Source organism: Aquarana catesbeiana, linkage group LG10 (genome assembly GCF_042186555.1).
Source record: "Aquarana catesbeiana isolate 2022-GZ linkage group LG10, ASM4218655v1, whole genome shotgun sequence".
NCBI lineage: Eukaryota > Metazoa > Chordata > Amphibia > Anura > Ranidae > Aquarana > Aquarana catesbeiana.
The window spans coordinates 240605147-240624649 of record NC_133333.1 but is presented as its reverse complement, the minus strand read 5'-3'; the positions used below and the strand labels follow the sequence as shown (position 1 = coordinate 240624649).

Below are 19503 nucleotides of genomic sequence, written 5' to 3'. Positions count from 1 at the left end.
GCGGCCGGCATCGTGATTGATTGATAGATCTGCTACACCAAGGGACATTTTTTATTTGTTTTAGATTTTCTTAATAAAGGACTGTTTTTTTTTTTTACACTACTTTCTTTTTTTGTTGGATAATACTCCCCATTGGAGTTGGATAATACCCCCCATACTCATTCACATGGGGGGGACTGGGGGCCGGAATAAGCGTATATAAAAATCGCAACAAGCGTATATTGATTAGTTTGTGCAAAAGTTATAGCGTCTACAAAATAGGGGATAGATTTATGGCATTTTTATTATTATTATTATTATTATTATTTTTAATAGTAATGGTGGTGATCAGTGATTTTTAGTGGGACTGCGACATTACGGCGGACAGATCGGACACTTTTGACACTTTTTTGGGACCATTGACATTTCTCCAGCAATCGGAGCTAAAATAGCCACTGACTACTGTATGAATGTCACTGGCAGGGAAGGGGTTAAGTGTTCCCTAGGTGGGTGTTTCTAACTGTGGGGGGGAGGGGACTGACTGGGAGTAGAGCGAGATCGCTGTTCCTGAATACTAGGAAAAGCAGATCCCTCTCTACTTCCCTGACAGAACGGGGATTTCTCTGTTTACATTGCCAGATCCCCGTTCTGCCTCTTCGAGGAGCGATCGCGGATCGCTGGTCATGCGTATCGACTCCGGCGTCACATGGTGAGAGCGCGCTCGCTATAGCTCTTAAAGCGGTCGCTGTACAGCTACGGAAAATCCTGCAGCAGTGCCAACCTGCCGCCGTATAACGCTGGTGGCTGGTTGGCAAGCAGCTAATGAAGGCGGATGTCAACACATGATCATCCGCTAACATCCGATTGCCCATAGAAATACACGGGTGTCTGTTTTTCATCCATCATGGGACGAAGGAAGAACAGACATACGGAACGCCCTGTAAAAGGGGCCTAACTGTTTTTTTTTTAAACTGTTAAATGGGTTTAGTTCCCCTTTAATGTTTAACGTAAATGAGTGTTAAAAAGTTTCCATGAAGGAATCTGAAGCCTAGATCTGTCCTTGGGCATTGACAGCTGTGATCTTCTAGTTACAGAGATGAGTGAGGGGTATTTACATCTAATGCCATTTTCCTATAACAGAACTCCTCCAGCTCAGGACATTTCCCTGAGTTTAACCTTTCTGTGTCCCATGGCTGCCATTTGAAGGAAAATCTGAAAACTACATAAATAATAATTTTGGAGTTGCTTGCCGATGGTCAACAATCACCTACTGTAAGTAGGGGGAGCAACATCATAGTCATTTTTGTGGGTAATGCAGATCTGCTGTATATCAACTACGGCACTGATCTTCAAAAGTTTTCTCAGTTGGCAACTATAATACAATCCTTCACATTAGTCATTTAAAGCGATATTAAACCCCAACCCAAAAAAATGTATATACAGTGGAACCTTGGATTACGAGCGTAATCCGTTCCAGGAGAATGCTTGTAATCCAAAGCACTCACATATCAAAGTGAGTTTCCCCATAGAAGTCTATGGAAACAAAGATAATTCGTTCCGCATTGACTTCTATTGCATGCAATACCGCATGTGGGCAGAGGTGGGGGGGGGGGGCGCCGGAGAGCCTAAGAAATACTCGGGGACAGCTCGGCTGAACTCGCAAAGGCTCGGAAACACTCGGGAACGGAGTATTTCCGAACGGCACCGAACTATTCCAAGTATCACCGGCGCCCCTGCACCTCTGGCCAAATGCGTTACTGCACACCCCATTGTCTGAATTCTGCTCATTTTGCGAGACAACAATCACAAACCAAGTCAGGATTTAAAAAAAAAAAAAAGTTGCTCGTATGTCAAAATGCTCGTTAACCGCGTTACTCGTAAACCAAGGTTCCACTGTACTGCAGTTTACCAATCAGATGTGGTGGCTGCATTAGTTTTCTTTTTTTTCCCCCCTCTGTTTTTATATGATGATCTGGCCAGTAACGCACCACCTGTATTAGGGTGCCCCCATTTTGTATGAAGGAGCACAGACACATCTTTGGACAGAAGCATTGTCATTCTGGGTGGGGGGGAGTGTTAGATGTACTAGCAGATTTAGATACACTGAGAAATTGAAGCCAGACTCCAATTAACACTTTTTAAGCAACAATATAGCATACAAGTGTAGCGCTCGACATCAAAGGCATACTGATTCTGCAGCCAAGCACAAAAATCTCAGTCACTCTTCTGGCTCAATATTTAGTCTAGGGGTATCCTTTTTCCGACGCTTTACAAACCCCTTGGTGCCTGTGCTTCCCGGTCCTTTAATGGGTTTCAGATGGCGGGGGGCGGGGTTTATGACCATGTGACCACCATGATTGGCTGTCACGACGGTCACACGATCGGAAAGTTTTCCGTTAGTCGCCGGTAACTGCCAGGAGCCTGCAGGGCACACTCTCTCAGCTCAGCTGTGTTTACATTCTGCTACACAAATATGCAGCCTTTTTGGCGTCAAGGCCCTCCCGGCGAGAGGTATCCTATTTGCTTACTGCCAGCGCAAAGGAGTAAAACTGGAACTTGGGTGGGTGTGGGGTAACTGGGATACTCCAGTAACTGGTGGCAGCTAGTGGTTTTTTGTTTGGCGGGGGGGGCGGCAAACAAACAAGGGTTAATTTTTTTTTTTTTAACCACTTCAGCCCCGGAAGATTTGGCTGCTGAATGACCGGGCCATTTTTTGCAATTCGGCACTGCGTCGCTTTAACTGACAATTGCGCGGTCGTGTGACATTGCACCCAAACAAATTGACGTCCTTTTTAAATAGACCTTTCTTTTGGTGGTATTTGATCGCCTCTGCGGTTTTTATTTCTTGCGCTTTAAACAAAAAAAGAGCAACAATTTTGAAAAAAACACAATATTTTGTACTTTTTGCTATAATAAATATGCCCTTCTTTTTTTTTTTTTTTTTTTTAAAAAGCTAATTTTAGGCCGATATGTAATCGCCTACATAATTTTGGTAAAAAAAATCGCAATAAGCGTATATTGGTTTGCGCAAAAGTTATAGCATCTACAAAATAGGGGATATATTTATAGCATTTTTATTATTTTTTTTTTACTAGTAATGGCGATTTTTATCGTGACTGCGACATTATGGCGGACACATCAGACAATTTTGACACATTTTTGGGACGATTAACAATGCTAGAGCGATCAGTGCTATGAAAATGCATTGATTACTGTAAAAATGTCACTGGTAGTGAAGGGGTTAACACTAGGAGGCTCAAGGGGTTAATTGTGTTCCCTGGGAGGTGATTCTAACTGAAGGGGGAGGGGACTGACTAAAGGAAGTGACGGTTTGTGGTTCCTAGCTATCCCGATCCCGCGAGCCGACATATAGCTACGACGGTTCGCGGGATCGTACCGACCTGCCACAGTAAAATAACGGCGGCTGCTCGGCAAGTGGTTAAATAACAAACATATCATACTTACCTCCACTGTGCAGCTCGTTTTGTGGCCGAGTGGCCCAAACCTCATCTTCTGGGGTCCACCGGCGCAGCTCCTCCCCACATCATATAACCCCCTCGGAGAAGCGATCTCCCGAGGGGTTACCTTGCAGGCGCACTGCCGAGTCCAGCTTTTGCGTCCTTAGACACAAATGCCGGACTCTGCCCCGCCCCCCCGGCGCTTGCATCAATGGATTCGATTGACAGCAGCGGGAGCCAATGGCTGCGCTGCTATCAATCTATCCAATCAAGAGCTGGGACCTCGTGGAGAGAGGGAGAGTGCGTCTCCGCCAACAGAAATACGGGCTCAGGTAAGTAAGACGAGGGGGCTGAGGGCCGTTCACTGCCAGGTGTTTTTTCACTTTAATACATAGGATGCATTAAGGTGAAAAAACATGACCCCTTTAATTGTAGAGGTGGATACTGTGGGTTTGGAGCAGCACCGATCTGTTACAGCAACAGCTCTGTTCCTTTTGGGATAAATGTTTTACATAAAGAAAGTGATGATCGTTGTAAGCACCCCTGTCAGTGTTAAATGGTTTGTCTCAACCCCTAACCGTTACATATGCAGGACAGCTTGTTCTGTTGAAAAACAACAGACCTGCTGGCAGATAAAAATAAGAGAGCCTGAAAATGAATGCAGCCATCACATCAAGGAATTGGTAATCTTTATTTTTTTTATTGATTTTGTTTACTTTAATGTGATTTAATTTATGTAAGTGAAAGTATATTATAGGGTGCCTCTTTCGGGGTCATCCCTACAATGATCTATGTACTATTGTATTAAATGTTTAATAATAAAAAAAATTACTTGATTAAAAAAAAAAAAAGGAATTGCTAATCAAGTAATTTTTTTTTTATTATTAAACATTTAATACAATAGTACATAGATCATTGTAGGGACGACCCCTGAAAGAGGCACCCTATAATATACTTCCACTTACATAAATTAAATCAAATTAAATTAAACAAAATCAATATCAATAAAAAAATAAAGATTACCAATTCCTTTTTTTTTAATCTGCAAAATGATAAATGTTTTTGCTTGTGGGTTTAATTCTGCTTTAGGCCCTAAACCAAGAAAACTGAACATACTTACACACTTTCCTGAGTCACTTCTTCAGCCTTAGAGATTTTTCTGTAACAGTAAACGATTTCTACCAAAAGCCACAATGTGAGGAAGGCCAGAAGGATGTACATCATGATCTCCGAGAGGACCGAGGTAAAATCTTCACTGGCTGTGTGAAAGGAAATATGGGCTGTTTTAGATTAAAAAAAATTATTTTGGGTTTTGAATCTTTAATAATTTTTTTTGAGAACTAACAAAATAGAATGTCCCAAAAAGCTCCATCTCCTATCATTATACATGTAATAAGACTTAACAAGTAAATAATGATGTCACTTTTTTTTGTAGCTGAATTTCTCAATTACCGGTAATTTTTACCAGTACGTTTTTTTTTTTTTTGTTTGTTTTTTTTTAATGTGCCCTGATAGTGTGATAGAATTATTCTGTATGCAGACGTGTGGACAGGAGCAGGGAGAGCATGTCGGGGATGAAAGGGTATTTCAAAATAAAATGCTAAACACATTTAAGCGCTTGTTGAAATGTTCACTCCTCAGCAGGCAATGGACGTTCAGATATTTTCATGTTCTTAAAATGCCTAATAAAAAAAAAAAAAAAATAATAATAATTATGTTTTACTAATGGTTAACCACTTCAGACCCCCTTTATGACCATACCGTTTTTTGCTATTCAGAATTGCGCTATTTTAACTGGTAATTGTGCGATCACGGAACACTGTACCCAAACAAAATTTATATAATTTTTTTTCACACAAAAATATTTTTTTTTTTTTTTTTTTATTTTAAATATCTTTATTTAGACAAAATATCAAAACAAACATCTCCATTTAGGAGCACATTGACAAGTATCAACACATATGCCTTATTGCTTCTCCATGGTACAGTTTCCATGTTCTACCATATCTCTTTTATTCTACTTATTAACCAAACAAGACACAAACAAAACAATTTATACATTTTCCTCCTCTTTCCCTTTCCCTCTTAAATAGGCTAACTCCCCCTCCAGCCTTAAATCCTACCTCTCTCGCGAAAAGGGGGATATGGGTGAGAGAGAGACTGTGAACATATTTTCTTTTTAATAGCATTTGATCGCCACGTTTTTATTTATTTATTTTTATTCTATAAACAAGAAAAAGTTTTTGAAAAAAAAATGTTTACTTTCTGCTATAAAACATAGCCAATAAAATTAAAAAAAAATCAAATTTCTTCATAAATTTAGGCCAAAATGTATTCTGCTACGTGTCTTTGGTTAAAAAAATAAATAAATCCCAATAAGCGTATATAAATTGGTTTGTGTGAAAGAAAAAAAAACAACAAAAAACGGCCACATCGCTGCTCTCCATTTACCAATGCAGGGCTCTCTTCTGTCATTTGCTCAGCCGATCAGTAGGTCCCAGCCATAAATCATTGGCCGGGACCCACTGATTGGCTTGTGCTGAAGCGAATGACAGCACAACCAAGGTGGTGGACACATGCAACCTATCCAGAAATTGTGGATCAGGTATATACAGTATCTCACAAAAGTGAGTACACCCCTCACATTTTTTGATGTGACAACACTGAAGAAATGATACTTTGCTACAATGTAAAGTAGTGAGTGTACAGCTTGTATAACAGTGTAAATTTGCTGTCCCCTCAAAATAACTCAACACACAGCCATTAATGTCTAAACCTCTGGCAACAAAAGTGAGTACACCCCCTATTAAAAAATGTCCAAATTGGGCCCAAAATGTCAATATTTTGTGTGGCCACCATTATTTTCCAGCACTGCCTTAACCCTCTTTGGCATGGAGTTCACCAGAGCTTCACAGGTTGCCACTGGAGTCCTCTTCCACTCCTCCATGACGACATCACAGATCTGGTGGATGTTGGAGACCTTGCACTCCTCCACCTTTCGTTTGAAGATGCCCCACAGATGCTCAATAGGGTTTAGGTCTGGAGACATGCTTGGCCAGTCCATCACCTTTACCCTCAGCTTCTTTAGCAAGGCAGTGGTCGTCTTGGAGGTGTGTTTGGGGTAGTTATGTCGGAATACTGCCCTGTGGCCCAGTCTCTGAAGGGAGGGGATCATGCTCTGCTTCAGTATATCACAGTACATGTTGGCATTCATGGTTCCCTCAATGAACTGTAGGCTCCCCAGTGCCGGCAGCACTCATGCAGCCCCAGACCATGACACTCCCACCACCATACTTGACTGTAGGCAAGACACACTTGTCTTTGTACTTCTCACCTGGTTGCCGCCACATTCGCTTGACACCATCTGAACCAAATAAGTTTATCTTGGTCTCACCAGACCACAGGACAGTTCCAGTAATCCATGTCTTTAGTCTGCTTGTCTTCAGCAAACTGCAGGCTTTTTTGTACATCATCTTTAAAAGAGGCTTCCTTCTGGGATGACAGCCATGCAGACCAATTTGATGCAGTGTGCAGCGTATGGTCTGAGCACTGACAGGCTGACCCCCCCACCCCTTCAACCTGTGCAACAATGCTGGCAGCGCTCATACATCTATTTCCCAAAGACAACCTCTGGGTATGATGCTGAGCATGTTCACTCAACTTCTTTGGTCGACCATGGCGAGGCCTGTTCTGAGGGGAACCTGTCCTGTTAAACCCCTGTATGGTCTTGGCCACAATGCTGCAGCTCAGTTTCAGGGTCTTGGCAATCTTCCTATAGCCTAGGCCATCTTTATGTAGAGCATTTTTTCAGATACTCAGAGAATTATTTGCCACGACATGCCATGTTGAACTTCCAGTGACCAGTACGAGAGACTGAGAGCGATAACACCAAATTTAACACATCTGCTCCCCATTCACACCTGAGGCCTTGTAACACTAAGGAGTCGCATGACACCGGGGAGGGAAAATGGCTAATTGGGCCCAATTAGGACATTTTCACTTAGGGGTGTACTCACTTTGTTGCCAGCGGTTTAGACATTAATGGCTGTGTGTTGAGTTATTTTGAGGGGACAGCAAATTTACACTGTTATACAAACTGCACACTCACTACTTTACATGTACCAAAGTGTAATTTCTTCAGTGTTGTCACATGAAAAGATATAATAAAATATATGCAAAAATGTGAGGAGTGTACTCACTTTTGTGAGATACTGTATACGTGATCAAGTGCAGTGGAAGTACTTGTATGCCTATGTTGGGTTCTTTATATAACAGGGTCACTTCAGTGGCAGCCCCTCCATAGGGGGCACACGGGCGCCACCCCCACCCAGCAGTCACAAAAAGAAAAATTAAAAATAAAACAATTTTTTTTTTTTAAAAAGGCCCCTTTTAAAAAAAAAAAAAAAGTAGAAAAAAATGTTCCTTAACCGCTTCAGCCCCGGAAGAATTTACCCCCTTCCTGACCAGAGCACTTTTTGCGATTCAGCACTGCGTCGCTTTAACTGACAATTGCGCGGTCGTGCGACGTGGCTCCCAAACAAAGTTGATGTCCTTTTTTTTTTTTACTAGACTGCGACATTATGGCAGACACATTTTTGGGACCATTGTCATTTATACAGCAATCAGTGCTATAAAAATGCACTGATTCCTGTGTAAATGACACTTGCAGTGAAGGGGTTAACCACTAGGGGGCGGGGAGGGGTTAAGTCAGAACTAGGGAGTGATTTCTAACTGTAGTGGGGGATGGGCTAGCTGTGGCACATCACTGATCTCTGCTCCCGATGACAGGGAGCAGAGATCAGTGAGACTGTCACTAGGCAGAACGGGGAGATGCTTTTACATCAGCATCTCCCCGTTCGTCCTCTCCGTGAGGCGATCGCGGGTATCCCTGCGGCGATCGAGTCCGCGGGACCCACGACCCGACTCACGGAGCTCCCGGCCGGCGTGCACCCCGCTGGCGGCACGCATGCAATGGCACGGCGGGGAATTCAAATGGGACCCACAGGTACGCCCATTTGCCCAGCCGTGCCATTCTGCCGACGTACATCGACGTGCGCCGGTCGGAAAGTGGTTAAGTGCACTGTATTTGGGCACCGGACACAGTGCACTATAGGAAGTGCCACGTAAAATGAAGCCTGCTTCATTTGCAGGCTTTTGACCTGCTTTACGGAGCAATCCAAAGCGCCGAGCAGTTTCCACTTGTAGTATTACTACGAGCAGGACCTTTGTTATTCAAGTTAAGAGGTTACTTCCCGTTTACCTGTTCCAGAGGGAAGCCGGAAGTGACGTTGGCAGCTCCGTGGAACGCACGGCCCGAGCAGAGCTGCCTGTAAGGTAAGTGAGGCTGCATTTGATGGGGCACAGTGAGGCTGCATATGATGGGACACGGTGAGGCTGCACATGATGGGACACAGTGAGGCTGCATAAGATGGGCACAGTAGCTTTATTTGATGGGGCACAGTGGCAGCATTTGATGGCACAGTGGCAGAATTTGAGGGAACAGTGGGAGCATTTGATATGGCACAGTGGCTGCATTTGATGGTACAGTGGTGACAATTGATGGGCACAGTGGCAGCTGCGCTTGATGGCACAGTGGCGGTAATTGATGGCACAGTGCCCCCCCCCCCCGAAGAAGCGGAGTGGAGCTCCGCTTTAAGATAAAAATTAGGGTTTAATACTATTTTACCTCTTGTAGATAGTAGAGCAAATTGGTTTTTGTATTTCAAACCTGCAGCAGTGGCCTGGCATGAATGCTAGAATGTAGCTCGCACACTTTACTTTCCTTTAATTTTTGTTGCTAAATTATTTTTATCATATACAGTAATGCAGGTGAGATGTAACTAGCTGCAGTATGAACGGCATAAGCAGGTTCTACTTAAAGATAAATTGTTGCATGCAAGAATGCAGAGACAATTGGTTTCATTGTTGGTCTTGTCCCCACATAAGCCTCAGCATGATTTCTTGCTGAATGACTTTGTTTCCATGGTTAGGTTAGTGAAGATAAGCTTTCTGCGATGTCATAATTGAATTTACTGCCACCTACTCTTCTTACAAACCTGACTATTCAGCATGTGCAGCTGCTGCCAACAGCAGGAAACCACCATTATGACAGAAATAGATCATTGTGTCAGAAGTTCTGCTCCCTCCTTTGAGGTAATGGCAGAAATTACAGTTACCCCTAATGACAGGCTCCTCCAATCAATTCGTACATCCCATAATGAACTGCAGCATTGACTTTGTGATTGCTTTGATTTTGCTTAGCAAAACTGTGTTTTTGTCACTTTGCAGGTACATCACACTGCAGCTGTCAAATTAGGAAGAAAATTTAACGATAACTTCTCCTGTATAAATGTGCTGGCTTTAATTTTCATGATGTCAATAGTATGAGAAATATATACAGTGCCTTGAAAAATTATTCATACCCCTTGAAATTTTCCACATTTTGTAATGTTACAGCCAAAAATGTAAATGTATTTTATTGGGATTTTATGTGATAGGCCAACACAAAGTGGCACATAATTGTGAAGTGGAAGGAAAATGATAAATGGTTCAACATTTTTTACAAATAAATATGTGAAAAGTGTGGGGGCATTTGTATTCAACCCCCTTTACTCTGCTACCCCTAACTAAAATCTAGTGGAACCAATTGTCTTTAGAAGTCACCTAATTAAAAAAATGGAGTCCACCTGTGTGTAATTTAATCTCAGTATAAATAAGTTCTGTGCAGCCCTCAGAGGTTTGTTAGAGAACCTTCATGAACAAACAGCATCATGAAGGCCAAGAAATACACCAGACAGGTCAGGGATAAAGTTGTGGAGAAGTTTAAAGCAGGGTTAGGTTATAAAAAAAAATCCCAAGTTCTGAACATCTCACAAAGCACTGTTCAATCCATCATCCGAAAATGGAAAGAGTATGGCACAGCTGCAAACCTACCAAGACATGGCCGTCCACCTAAACGGACAGGCCGGGCAAGGAGAGCATTCATCAGAGAAGCAGCCAAGAGGCCCATGGTAACTCTGGAGGAGCTGCAGAGATCCACAGCTCAGGTGGGAGAATCTGTCCACAGGACAACTATTAGTTGTGCTCTCCACAAATCTGGCCTTTATGGAAGAGTGGCAAGAAGAAAGACATTGTTGAAAGAAAGCCATAAGAAGTCCCGTTTGCAGTTTGTGAGAAGCCATGCGGGGGACACAGCAAACATGTGGAAGAAGGTGCTCTGGTCAGATGAGATCAAAATTTTACTTTTTGGCCTAAAATCAAAACGCTGTGTGTGGAGGAAAACTAACACTGCACATCACCCTGAACACATCATCCCCACCATGAAACATGGTGGTGTCAGCATCATGTTGTGGGCTCACCTTCCAGCAGGACAACGACCCTAAACATACAGCCAGAGCTACAATGGCATCAAAGCATATTCATGTGTTAGAATGGCTCAGTCAAAGTTCAGACCTAAATCCAATTGAGAATCTGTGGCAAGACTTGAAAATTGCTGTTCACAGACACTCTCCATCCAATCTGACAGAACTTGAGCTATTTTGCAAAGAAGAATGGGCAAAAATTGTCACTCTCTAGATGTGCAAAGCTGGTAGAGACATCCCCAAAAAGACTTGCAGCTGTAATTGCAGAGAAAGGAGGTTCTACAAAGTATTGACTCAGGGGGGCTGAATTCAAATGTACCCCACACTTTTCACATATTTATTTGTAAAAAATGTTGAAAACCATTTATCATTTTCCTTCTACTTCACAATTATGTGCCACTTTATGTTGGTCTATCACATAAAATCCCAATAAAATACATTTACGTTTTTGGTTGTAACAGGATAAAATGTGGAACATTTCAAGGGGTATGAATACTTTTTCTAGGCACTGTACCTTTAAAACTTTCAAGAGCACTGCTCTGCTACGAAAACTGGAAACAGGCTAGGAAGCCTGGTTCCCGATCACCTGATCGCTGTGATATCCTCTGCTTGGCTATCACCGTGATCAGTCACTGTATGTATCAGCAAAAAAATTGCTTCTCGACCATTTGGCTAAGATTAAGTGTAGTATCTGTTATTGTCCACTAGGGGTGCTCCGCCGTCATTCTGGCATTTTTCTAGGAATGGCTGGCTGTATAGTGTCCCTGCTGGTATGATGGGGGCTCTGAAGGCTAGCACCGGCTGGAACAGAAATTGGGGCAATCATGGGATGTGAGGGACGGGAGTAATTCCCTTGGGAAGACTGGTGAGGCCCAGTGCCTCCTGATTTGAATGGGTCTACCTTGTCTGGCCATGGGCTGGGAAGACTGAGAATCCTAGGTGCTGTCGCCCCTGGGAGTTGGTCGCCCCAAGGGTGCACTTAGTATCACTTGGTCATGGGAACCCCACTGTGACAATGAGCACAAGGTCATGGCGCTAAAGCTTTTTCTGCACCGCGCCTCTTAGGGCTTGGCCTTTTGCCCAAGTCCGGGGCAATTTTTGTTACCAGGCCTCAGGGCCTAGCCTAAGCACGGACACTTATTTAATTTGTTTTTCTTCATGTTTGCCACTACACTTTTGTTTGTTTTGTTTTCTCATTAGGATGGGAGGGTATGGGTCCTGGGGGCCTACCATGAAGTCTAGAGGGAGGATGTGTGGCTATTGGTTCCTTCCTTCCATGAGCCAGGGTTTTCTGTCTTCAGGAGAGCCCCTCACCTAGTACTGGTTGGTCAGCTTCAGCTGAACATGGGGAGAGGGGTCTGCCAGACCTGTTGGCTAGGTGGACCAAGTTAAGCCTTGCACCCCAGGGTACAGGGTAAGGTCCCACTGCTTCAGGGGTGGACATGAGACACACCCTTAAATGCACTTATTTGTGCGTCATTTTTAAAATGCACCTTTTCTGTACACGTTTTTGTTTTTGCGCACCACTGCAGATTTAAAAAAAAAAAGCGATCAGTCAGTGATGCATGTCAGCAAAAAATCTTTTATACGCTTATCACGCTTAGCTGTCCCAATATTTCAGTCTTTTCGGTGTATACAATGTCTTCCTTCAGTGTTAAATCCTTTGCAGCTGTCCGACAGACCATACACAAAGGGATACAGGTAACCTCAAACGACAAAAAAAAAAAAAAAGACACAGGGAAGAGCACAGACTAGTCTAAAATATCACTTTATATAGATGCAGAAAATAAAATTGAAAAAATTCACAATCGATGTTGTCATGTCAACCCGCCACACCTACAGTATTCTGGAAGTGCTTTGTGAGCAACTAAGGCCAGCTTACATTGAGAGCTCATGCAAGTGCAACAGACCGATGCTGGGAGCAGGCTCAGTTCCTTTCCCCAGTCTATTGGCATGGCATTCTGAGGAAGATGAGAAGCTTTGTGTAACACACTGCAGCTCTGGCCAGGCTACCAGTGGATCATGTCTGAGGCTGCTACAGGCACATTATTCATTTGGAACATGTGAATGAATTTTTCTTTTAATTTCTATATCTACTGTAAATAAAGTGATTGTGCTAGTCTGTGCAATTCCCTCCATCAGTCACGCTGCGTTGTTTTCTCCTCTTGAATGGAAAAAAAAAAAAAGATGCGTTGCATCTTTCTCTTTGCTGGAGGAGAAAAGTGTAAACAAAGAGAAATGTGTGTAAAAAAAAAAAAAAAAAAAATATATATATATATATATATATATATATATATATATATATATATATATATATATATATATATAAATAAATAATGATAAAAGGTTACATCAGGGTTTGTTCTAGGTCAGTAACAGGGTTAGCGACAGATGTCAAGGTCAGTGTATTTTACAGGATTAAAAAAAAACAAACATTTTTTAATGTAATATCAGTGTCAATTAGTTTCTGTATCTTGGTAGGATAAAAAAAGCAAAATGTGTGTTGCTTCTGGGCCCTACTACAGGTGCAAATAAATAATATATTGGGTGAAGGAGAATTTATATTGTATTTGTAGCTTCTGGTAATGGCAAGAATCGTACAGATATATAGAAACTTTTTTTTTTTTTATATTTTGTGCCAGTTCTCTTTTGATGGAAAAAAAAAAAAAAAAAAGCAGATAACTTTAACCATTTTCAATCAAATGAAAGCCTGAAAAATAAGATGTGATATAATCCACCTGGATACGCTAAGGCCTCTTTCACATGGACTGTCCGGTCAGGTCCGCCTGTCAGTTTTTTAGGCGTACCTGAACGGACTCTCCATAGACCTCTACGGAGCGTCAGATGTCAGCGGTGACATGTCTGCTGACATCCGACCCGCTCCGATCCGAAAAAGTGTGACGGAGGAAAAACCTACTTTTCCATCCAAAGACTCTACGGTCCGTCTTCATCTGATCCCCCATAGGGGAGAGCGGCGCTCTGACAGGTCCATCCCTACACAGTGTGCAGAGACGAACCTGTCATCTTTCTGCTCAGCGGGGATCGACGCGTCCGTGTGAAGGAGCCCTAAGCAGTTGCGATGATATGAACAGTTTTTCTAAGAGCCGGTTCACACAGGGGCGACTTGTCAGGCGACCTAGCCGCCTGACAAGTCGCCTCCTGTTCTGTACAATGGAACCGTTCTAATAGGAGCGCCGCGAGTCGCTCCGACTTAGAAAAAGGTTCCTGTACTACTTCGGGGGCCACTTGCAATGACTTCTATACTGAAGTCGTTTTGCAAGTCGCCACGGAAGTCGTTTGCAGGTCGCCTCGCTGAGGCGACCTGCAAGTCGTGCCGCCCCGGTGTGAACCGGGGCTAACACATGTCAAAATTGCAAAACTGTTCAGGCAGATCTGTTTTACCCTCCTCTTGAAGGGGTTAATGGATAACTTTTTTTTTTTTATATAACATTGTAGAAAAGCTGATTTATTTGAATCATCTAAAGCAGGGCTTGACAAATTTGCTTTGAATCTAGGAGCCAGTTTTTTTTAAATAACAAAGTTTACGGGTAGAATGTGCAACATGTGCCCGAAGGTGAATCCTTTAAACCTTTCGCTGCCAAAGCCGTTTTTTGCGGCTTTTGCACACTTTAAAAAAAAAATCATGTTAGGCCGGAAGATTACAGAGAACCCCCAAACATTCTATATTTTCTGAAAGCAGACAACCTAGAGAATGAAGAGGTACAGTGGAACCTTGGATTACGAGCATAATTTGTTCCCGGAGAATGCTTGTAATCCAAAGCACTCGCATATCGAAACAAAGATAATTTGTTCCGCGGCCAGAGGTGGGGGGGGGGGTGTCACCGAACAGCCTCGGAAATACTTGGGGACAGCTCGGCTGAACTCGGAAAGGCTTGGAAACACTCGAACTGAGTATTTCCTGACTGTTTCCGAGTATTTTCGAGTATTTCCGAACGGCTCCGAACCATTCTGAGTGTCACCGGCTCCCCTGCACATCTGGCCAAATGCGGTACTGTACACCCCATTAGCTTGAATTCTGCTTGTTTTGCGAGACAACGCTCACAAACTGAGTCAGAATTTTACATTCCTTAACCAAGGTTCCACTGTAGTTCAAATTTTTTATGTCACACGACATTACTGCAAAAGTCTAAGAAATACAACATTTCAGTAAAAAAAAAAAAAAAAAAATTAAAGTTAATAAACGTAATAAACTACCCAACTTTGTGGGTAAAATATAAAAAAGCCAAGGTTGCACTGAGTAAATAGATACCCAACATATCAAATCTTAAATTTGGGTGCCTCTGTGAAATGAAGACAAACTTTAGTACCCTATATTTTTCATAGGTGAAGATTTAAAAGCTATCAGTTTAGCGTTATGAAGGAGTTCTGGTGCTAGAATTATTGCTCTCATTCTGGCGTGAGCAGCGATACGTAATGTGTATCGCAATCAACGTTTTCAGGCATAGGCGCCCTGACGCATGTGTTTGTACGTGCGTATATGTGGGGGTGGGGGCCTCAATTTTTTTTTTGGGGGGGGGGGGGATTTTATGTACTTTGGGTGTAACGTTAATTTCTTTTTACAATAAAAAATATATATTTTTTTTTACTTAACTTTTTTTTTCATCACATAGGGGACACAACTTCCACTATATGATGATTTGTATATGACAGGTTCACTTTAATGAGACATCCAGGGTCTGAAAGATCCTGCATTTCTCCCCCGTGCTCCACTGAATGCAATGCACATCACAATGCATTACATTCTCTCTCAGCCTTGATGGCGGGGGAAACTGTCAATGGGGACCTGGAGTTGAGGTCATACGCGTCACTTCTGAATCAGCAACAAGAAGGGGTGGAGAGCGGATATGTGTCCGCTCTCCACCCTCCCCTCTACCTGGTGGCACCCGCTATGCGGGTCTTGGGCCCACTTATGGGTAAGCGGAGCCCGGGATACATAGCGGAGGGGGCGGGGTGTTTGGAAGCGCTCAGGTGCCCGGATGCAATTTTTTGTCACCGTGGCGACCTGGCGCCTGGGATTTGTCAAGCCCTGACCTGAAGGTAAAAATGACCCTTGTACTCTGCAGAGTTTCTGAAAGTAAGGTATAATTGGAATTGGGGCACCTTCATGGCAATGCCAATGTACAATGATATCATGCATCTCCTACCTACTTCGGTGACAATGAGGCTGATTTCTAAGCTGGTCTGCACGGAGTGCTGGTGAGCCTCATAATGCAGGGTACGGTTCACCTGACAGACAAATTTCCCAGAATCGGTGATTGTCACATTATGTAATATGAGGGAGACGTCCTGCAGATCCTTGCTCCCGATCCATTGGAGGCGACGTTCAAACTGGCTTTTAGGCTTAGTGTGCTTTCCGGCAACAAATTCGTAGATCTAGGGAGAGGCAAGGCTTGAGTATTACTAGAGAACAGCAATATTCGTCAACATATACACCACATAGACCACCGCTTGTATTTGCATTACGACAGGATTTTTTTGGGGAGCAGGGACCCCAACTCCAAGCTCACCAGGATAAAGTGCAAGCGGACTATCTGGGTACAAGTAGAAAGGGATATACAGTTAGAGTAGAGAGGTAAATATAAAAAACAAATTTTATTGATACAAAAATCAAGACATAATAATACAAACTATATTAAAATATGCGCAGATGACATGGAATTTCAACTAGTTTTGCGGGAAACCCGCTTCATCAGGAAATGTGTCTGCGAATAAAATATGCAATGAGCTATACATGGTTTAATTTGGTTTAAAGGAGTGTATAGGAGATAATACCAAGGTGTGAGAAACGGGGAAAGGAAATTTTTGTGAACTAATGTAGAGGGCAGCTTACCCATGTTGAGGCGCATAACGAGTTGAGGCCAAACCCGGTAGAGTCTCCCGCGGCGTCTGGGGAGGGCACAAATATGGCAGCAGAGAGACAAACGTCTAGATAGGTAAAAGGGGTATATATGAAATATATACATGGATGTCGATAGTCAAAAGCATAAAGATGGATAGAGAGAACACCATTGAAAATCAAATAAAGAGAATCAGAAAAAGAAATGTCACCTGCGCATATTTTAATATAGTTTGTATTATTATTATGTCTTAATTTTTGTATCAATAAAATTAGTTTTTTATATTTACCTCTCTAACTGTATATCCCTTTCTACTTGTACCGAGATACTCCGCTTGCGCTTTATCCTGGTGAGCTTGGAGTTGGGGTCCCTGCTCCCAAAAAAATTCTTGTCTTAAATAAATTCAGATGATGGTACAATTTTACTTAATCCACTTAGCTATGTGAGGCCAGCAAATCTTTCCTATGTATTTGCATTACGACAAACAATTTACAAGTTATTTCCTCATCCATTTAATTTCAGCACTAAATTCTTGTAAGTTCAGTATGTTTTATTTTCTTCAACAAATACAATCCTCATCTACTTCCTTTTGTGTCCCTCAAACTTGGAGCATTTCTATTAAAGAAAACAGAAAGAGCTAAAGAGATAGTTTAGAGATTATTTGGCATTGCTGTCTAAAAATATGACATTTGCTAAGCGCAACACATTTACTTTTTCCAAACGCCTGATCTAGCAATGAAGGCTAATGTATGGAAAGCTGAGAAAAGGAAAGTGCATCTTGCCGTAGCTACCAATGAGATACTAGGTTTTGATTTATAGTCTGCATTAAAAAAAAAAAGTGTTTGGATTGGCAGATGTGGCTTGCTTTCATGCGCATTTTGCTTACATTTGATATGAGTTTTAGAAGCTTCTGAGGTCATTGACAGATCGTTGAAAGGTGACCTGCACCTGAACTCCTCCTCACCTGCATCAACCTGTTTCAAGCTGCTTTTGCATTCCCATTGTCTTGTATTGGGAGAGAAGCAGTTCTGACAAATAAACGCCTGTATACACAGGCCCTGAATTTGGTTGGAGTGAGCATCAGAGACACTTTTCCTTCTTCACGTTTTAAAACCAGCCTAATGTATCTCTGTAATGTTCTTAATGAAATAATGGCTATATCTTAATAAATACTGGATTGCTACAATGATTCTCCTCACAGATCCATATAAAAGTACTTTAAAGAGCTTAGCCTTACGCCTCTATGCAACATCACAGACAAGTCCAGTCCTAAAAAGCATTTTTCCAACCAAGCACATGGGAGATATTGCTTCATATATCTCAAATAAACAGGTCAAAATGACAAAAAGTGTATAAAGAATACAAAATACATACAAGCGATCTGTTTCCAATCCCATTTGTGGGTTCATAGTACCATTCAACATTGGTAATGGCGTAGACCTCCTCTCTTTGCATGCAGGAGATGCACAATAAGGTCATATTCTGTCCTCGCACGGCCTCTGTCCCAGAAGGAACCTCAACACATACAGGCGAGCAGAACCCAACTGCAGAGTGTCACCAGCAAAGGAAAAAGGGGGCACATGTACACCAATTAAAGGAGCAGGCAGAGAAGGCAAGCAGGACATAAAACACCAGGGAAACCAAGAAATAGACAAACATAACGAACACAACAGTACCAAAAAGGAATACACAAGAATACACAAAGGGTCATGTCAACAACAGAATGAGTAAGAATACAATAAAGGGAAAACACAAGTGTAGGGAAAAGTAAAGGAACAGCAATGGGGTTGGCAACAGGGCCACACAACACACGAAAATACAGTAAAGGGGAGACAGAAGAGGGAATAAACGTGTTAATTCAGATCTTATCAGTTAGACACTGACAAATCAAAAAGGCATTATTTTGTGTTTATTTAATGTTTTCTGCATTTGATGTATATTATACAAGGCACGGTCTAAGCCAACTAATACCTAATCTGTTATCATAACAAAAATCGCGCTACGGCCCCAAATTTGTGATATTTAAAAGCAGCTAGCACAATACCCTAATACATGATATGCATAAATTGGAAAAAATACAGTGCAGCACATATAAAAATCACATAAGACACTACTTACAAATATTCAACATATATTGCAAAAAATATATAAAATCAAAAATAATAACATATAAATGTATGCATACGAACAGAGAAAAAGTCCAGCTGAAGAACCAGTGATTGAAAAATCTTTTTTGTGTATAATAGAAGAAATGGAAGATTGAGAATCCCAAAGAGCCTCAAAGCTTTTCAATATTAGGACCACCACAATGTATGAAAAGTGGGGGCTTACCAGATTCTAATGACCTTCACTAAGGAAAGGTCAAAAAACGCTTGTTTAGTTATCCACAAAGCCTCCAACCTGCTTCAGGGGTCTTGACAGGCCATTACACTTTGGTATATCCCACCAAATGATTCAAGTCGCATGTATGGTCAGTTTTCCAATCCAAAAACTAACCATACATGTGACTTGAATCGGTTGTACAGCTTCTACTGATTGTAAATGCATTCATCCTTATTAAATATACGGTTTTACGCTATGGAGGGTGTTTTTTCCTTCTTTTATGATATCTTGCCTGTATGGAGCCTTATTACATATTGACTGGTGTGATATACCAAAGTGTAATCTGGGCTTACCAGATCCATTAGAATCTGGTAAACCCCCACTTTTCGCACATTGTGGTGTCCTATTGCTGCAAAGCTTTGAGGCTCTTTGGGATTCACAATCTTTAATTTCTTCTATTATACACAGAGAAGATTTTTCAATCACTGTTTGGCTCTTCAGTGGGACTGTTTCTCAGATCATATG

At 42.0% G+C, this 19503-nt stretch overlaps 1 protein-coding gene across 1 annotated transcript in view; it reads right to left on the bottom strand.

Annotated features, from left to right (window-relative positions):
* Positions 1-19503, bottom strand: part of SCN3B (sodium voltage-gated channel beta subunit 3) — a 50135-nt gene that overhangs the window by 12360 nt on the left and 18272 nt on the right. Inside the window, exons 2-4 of the mRNA XM_073603517.1 lie at positions 18031-18200; positions 15964-16192; positions 4558-4696 (exon numbers count right to left, since the gene is read on the bottom strand). Coding sequence (XP_073459618.1) covers positions 4558-4696; positions 15964-16192; positions 18031-18200 — 538 coding nt within the window. The remainder of the gene's footprint in view (positions 1-4557; positions 4697-15963; positions 16193-18030; positions 18201-19503) is intronic.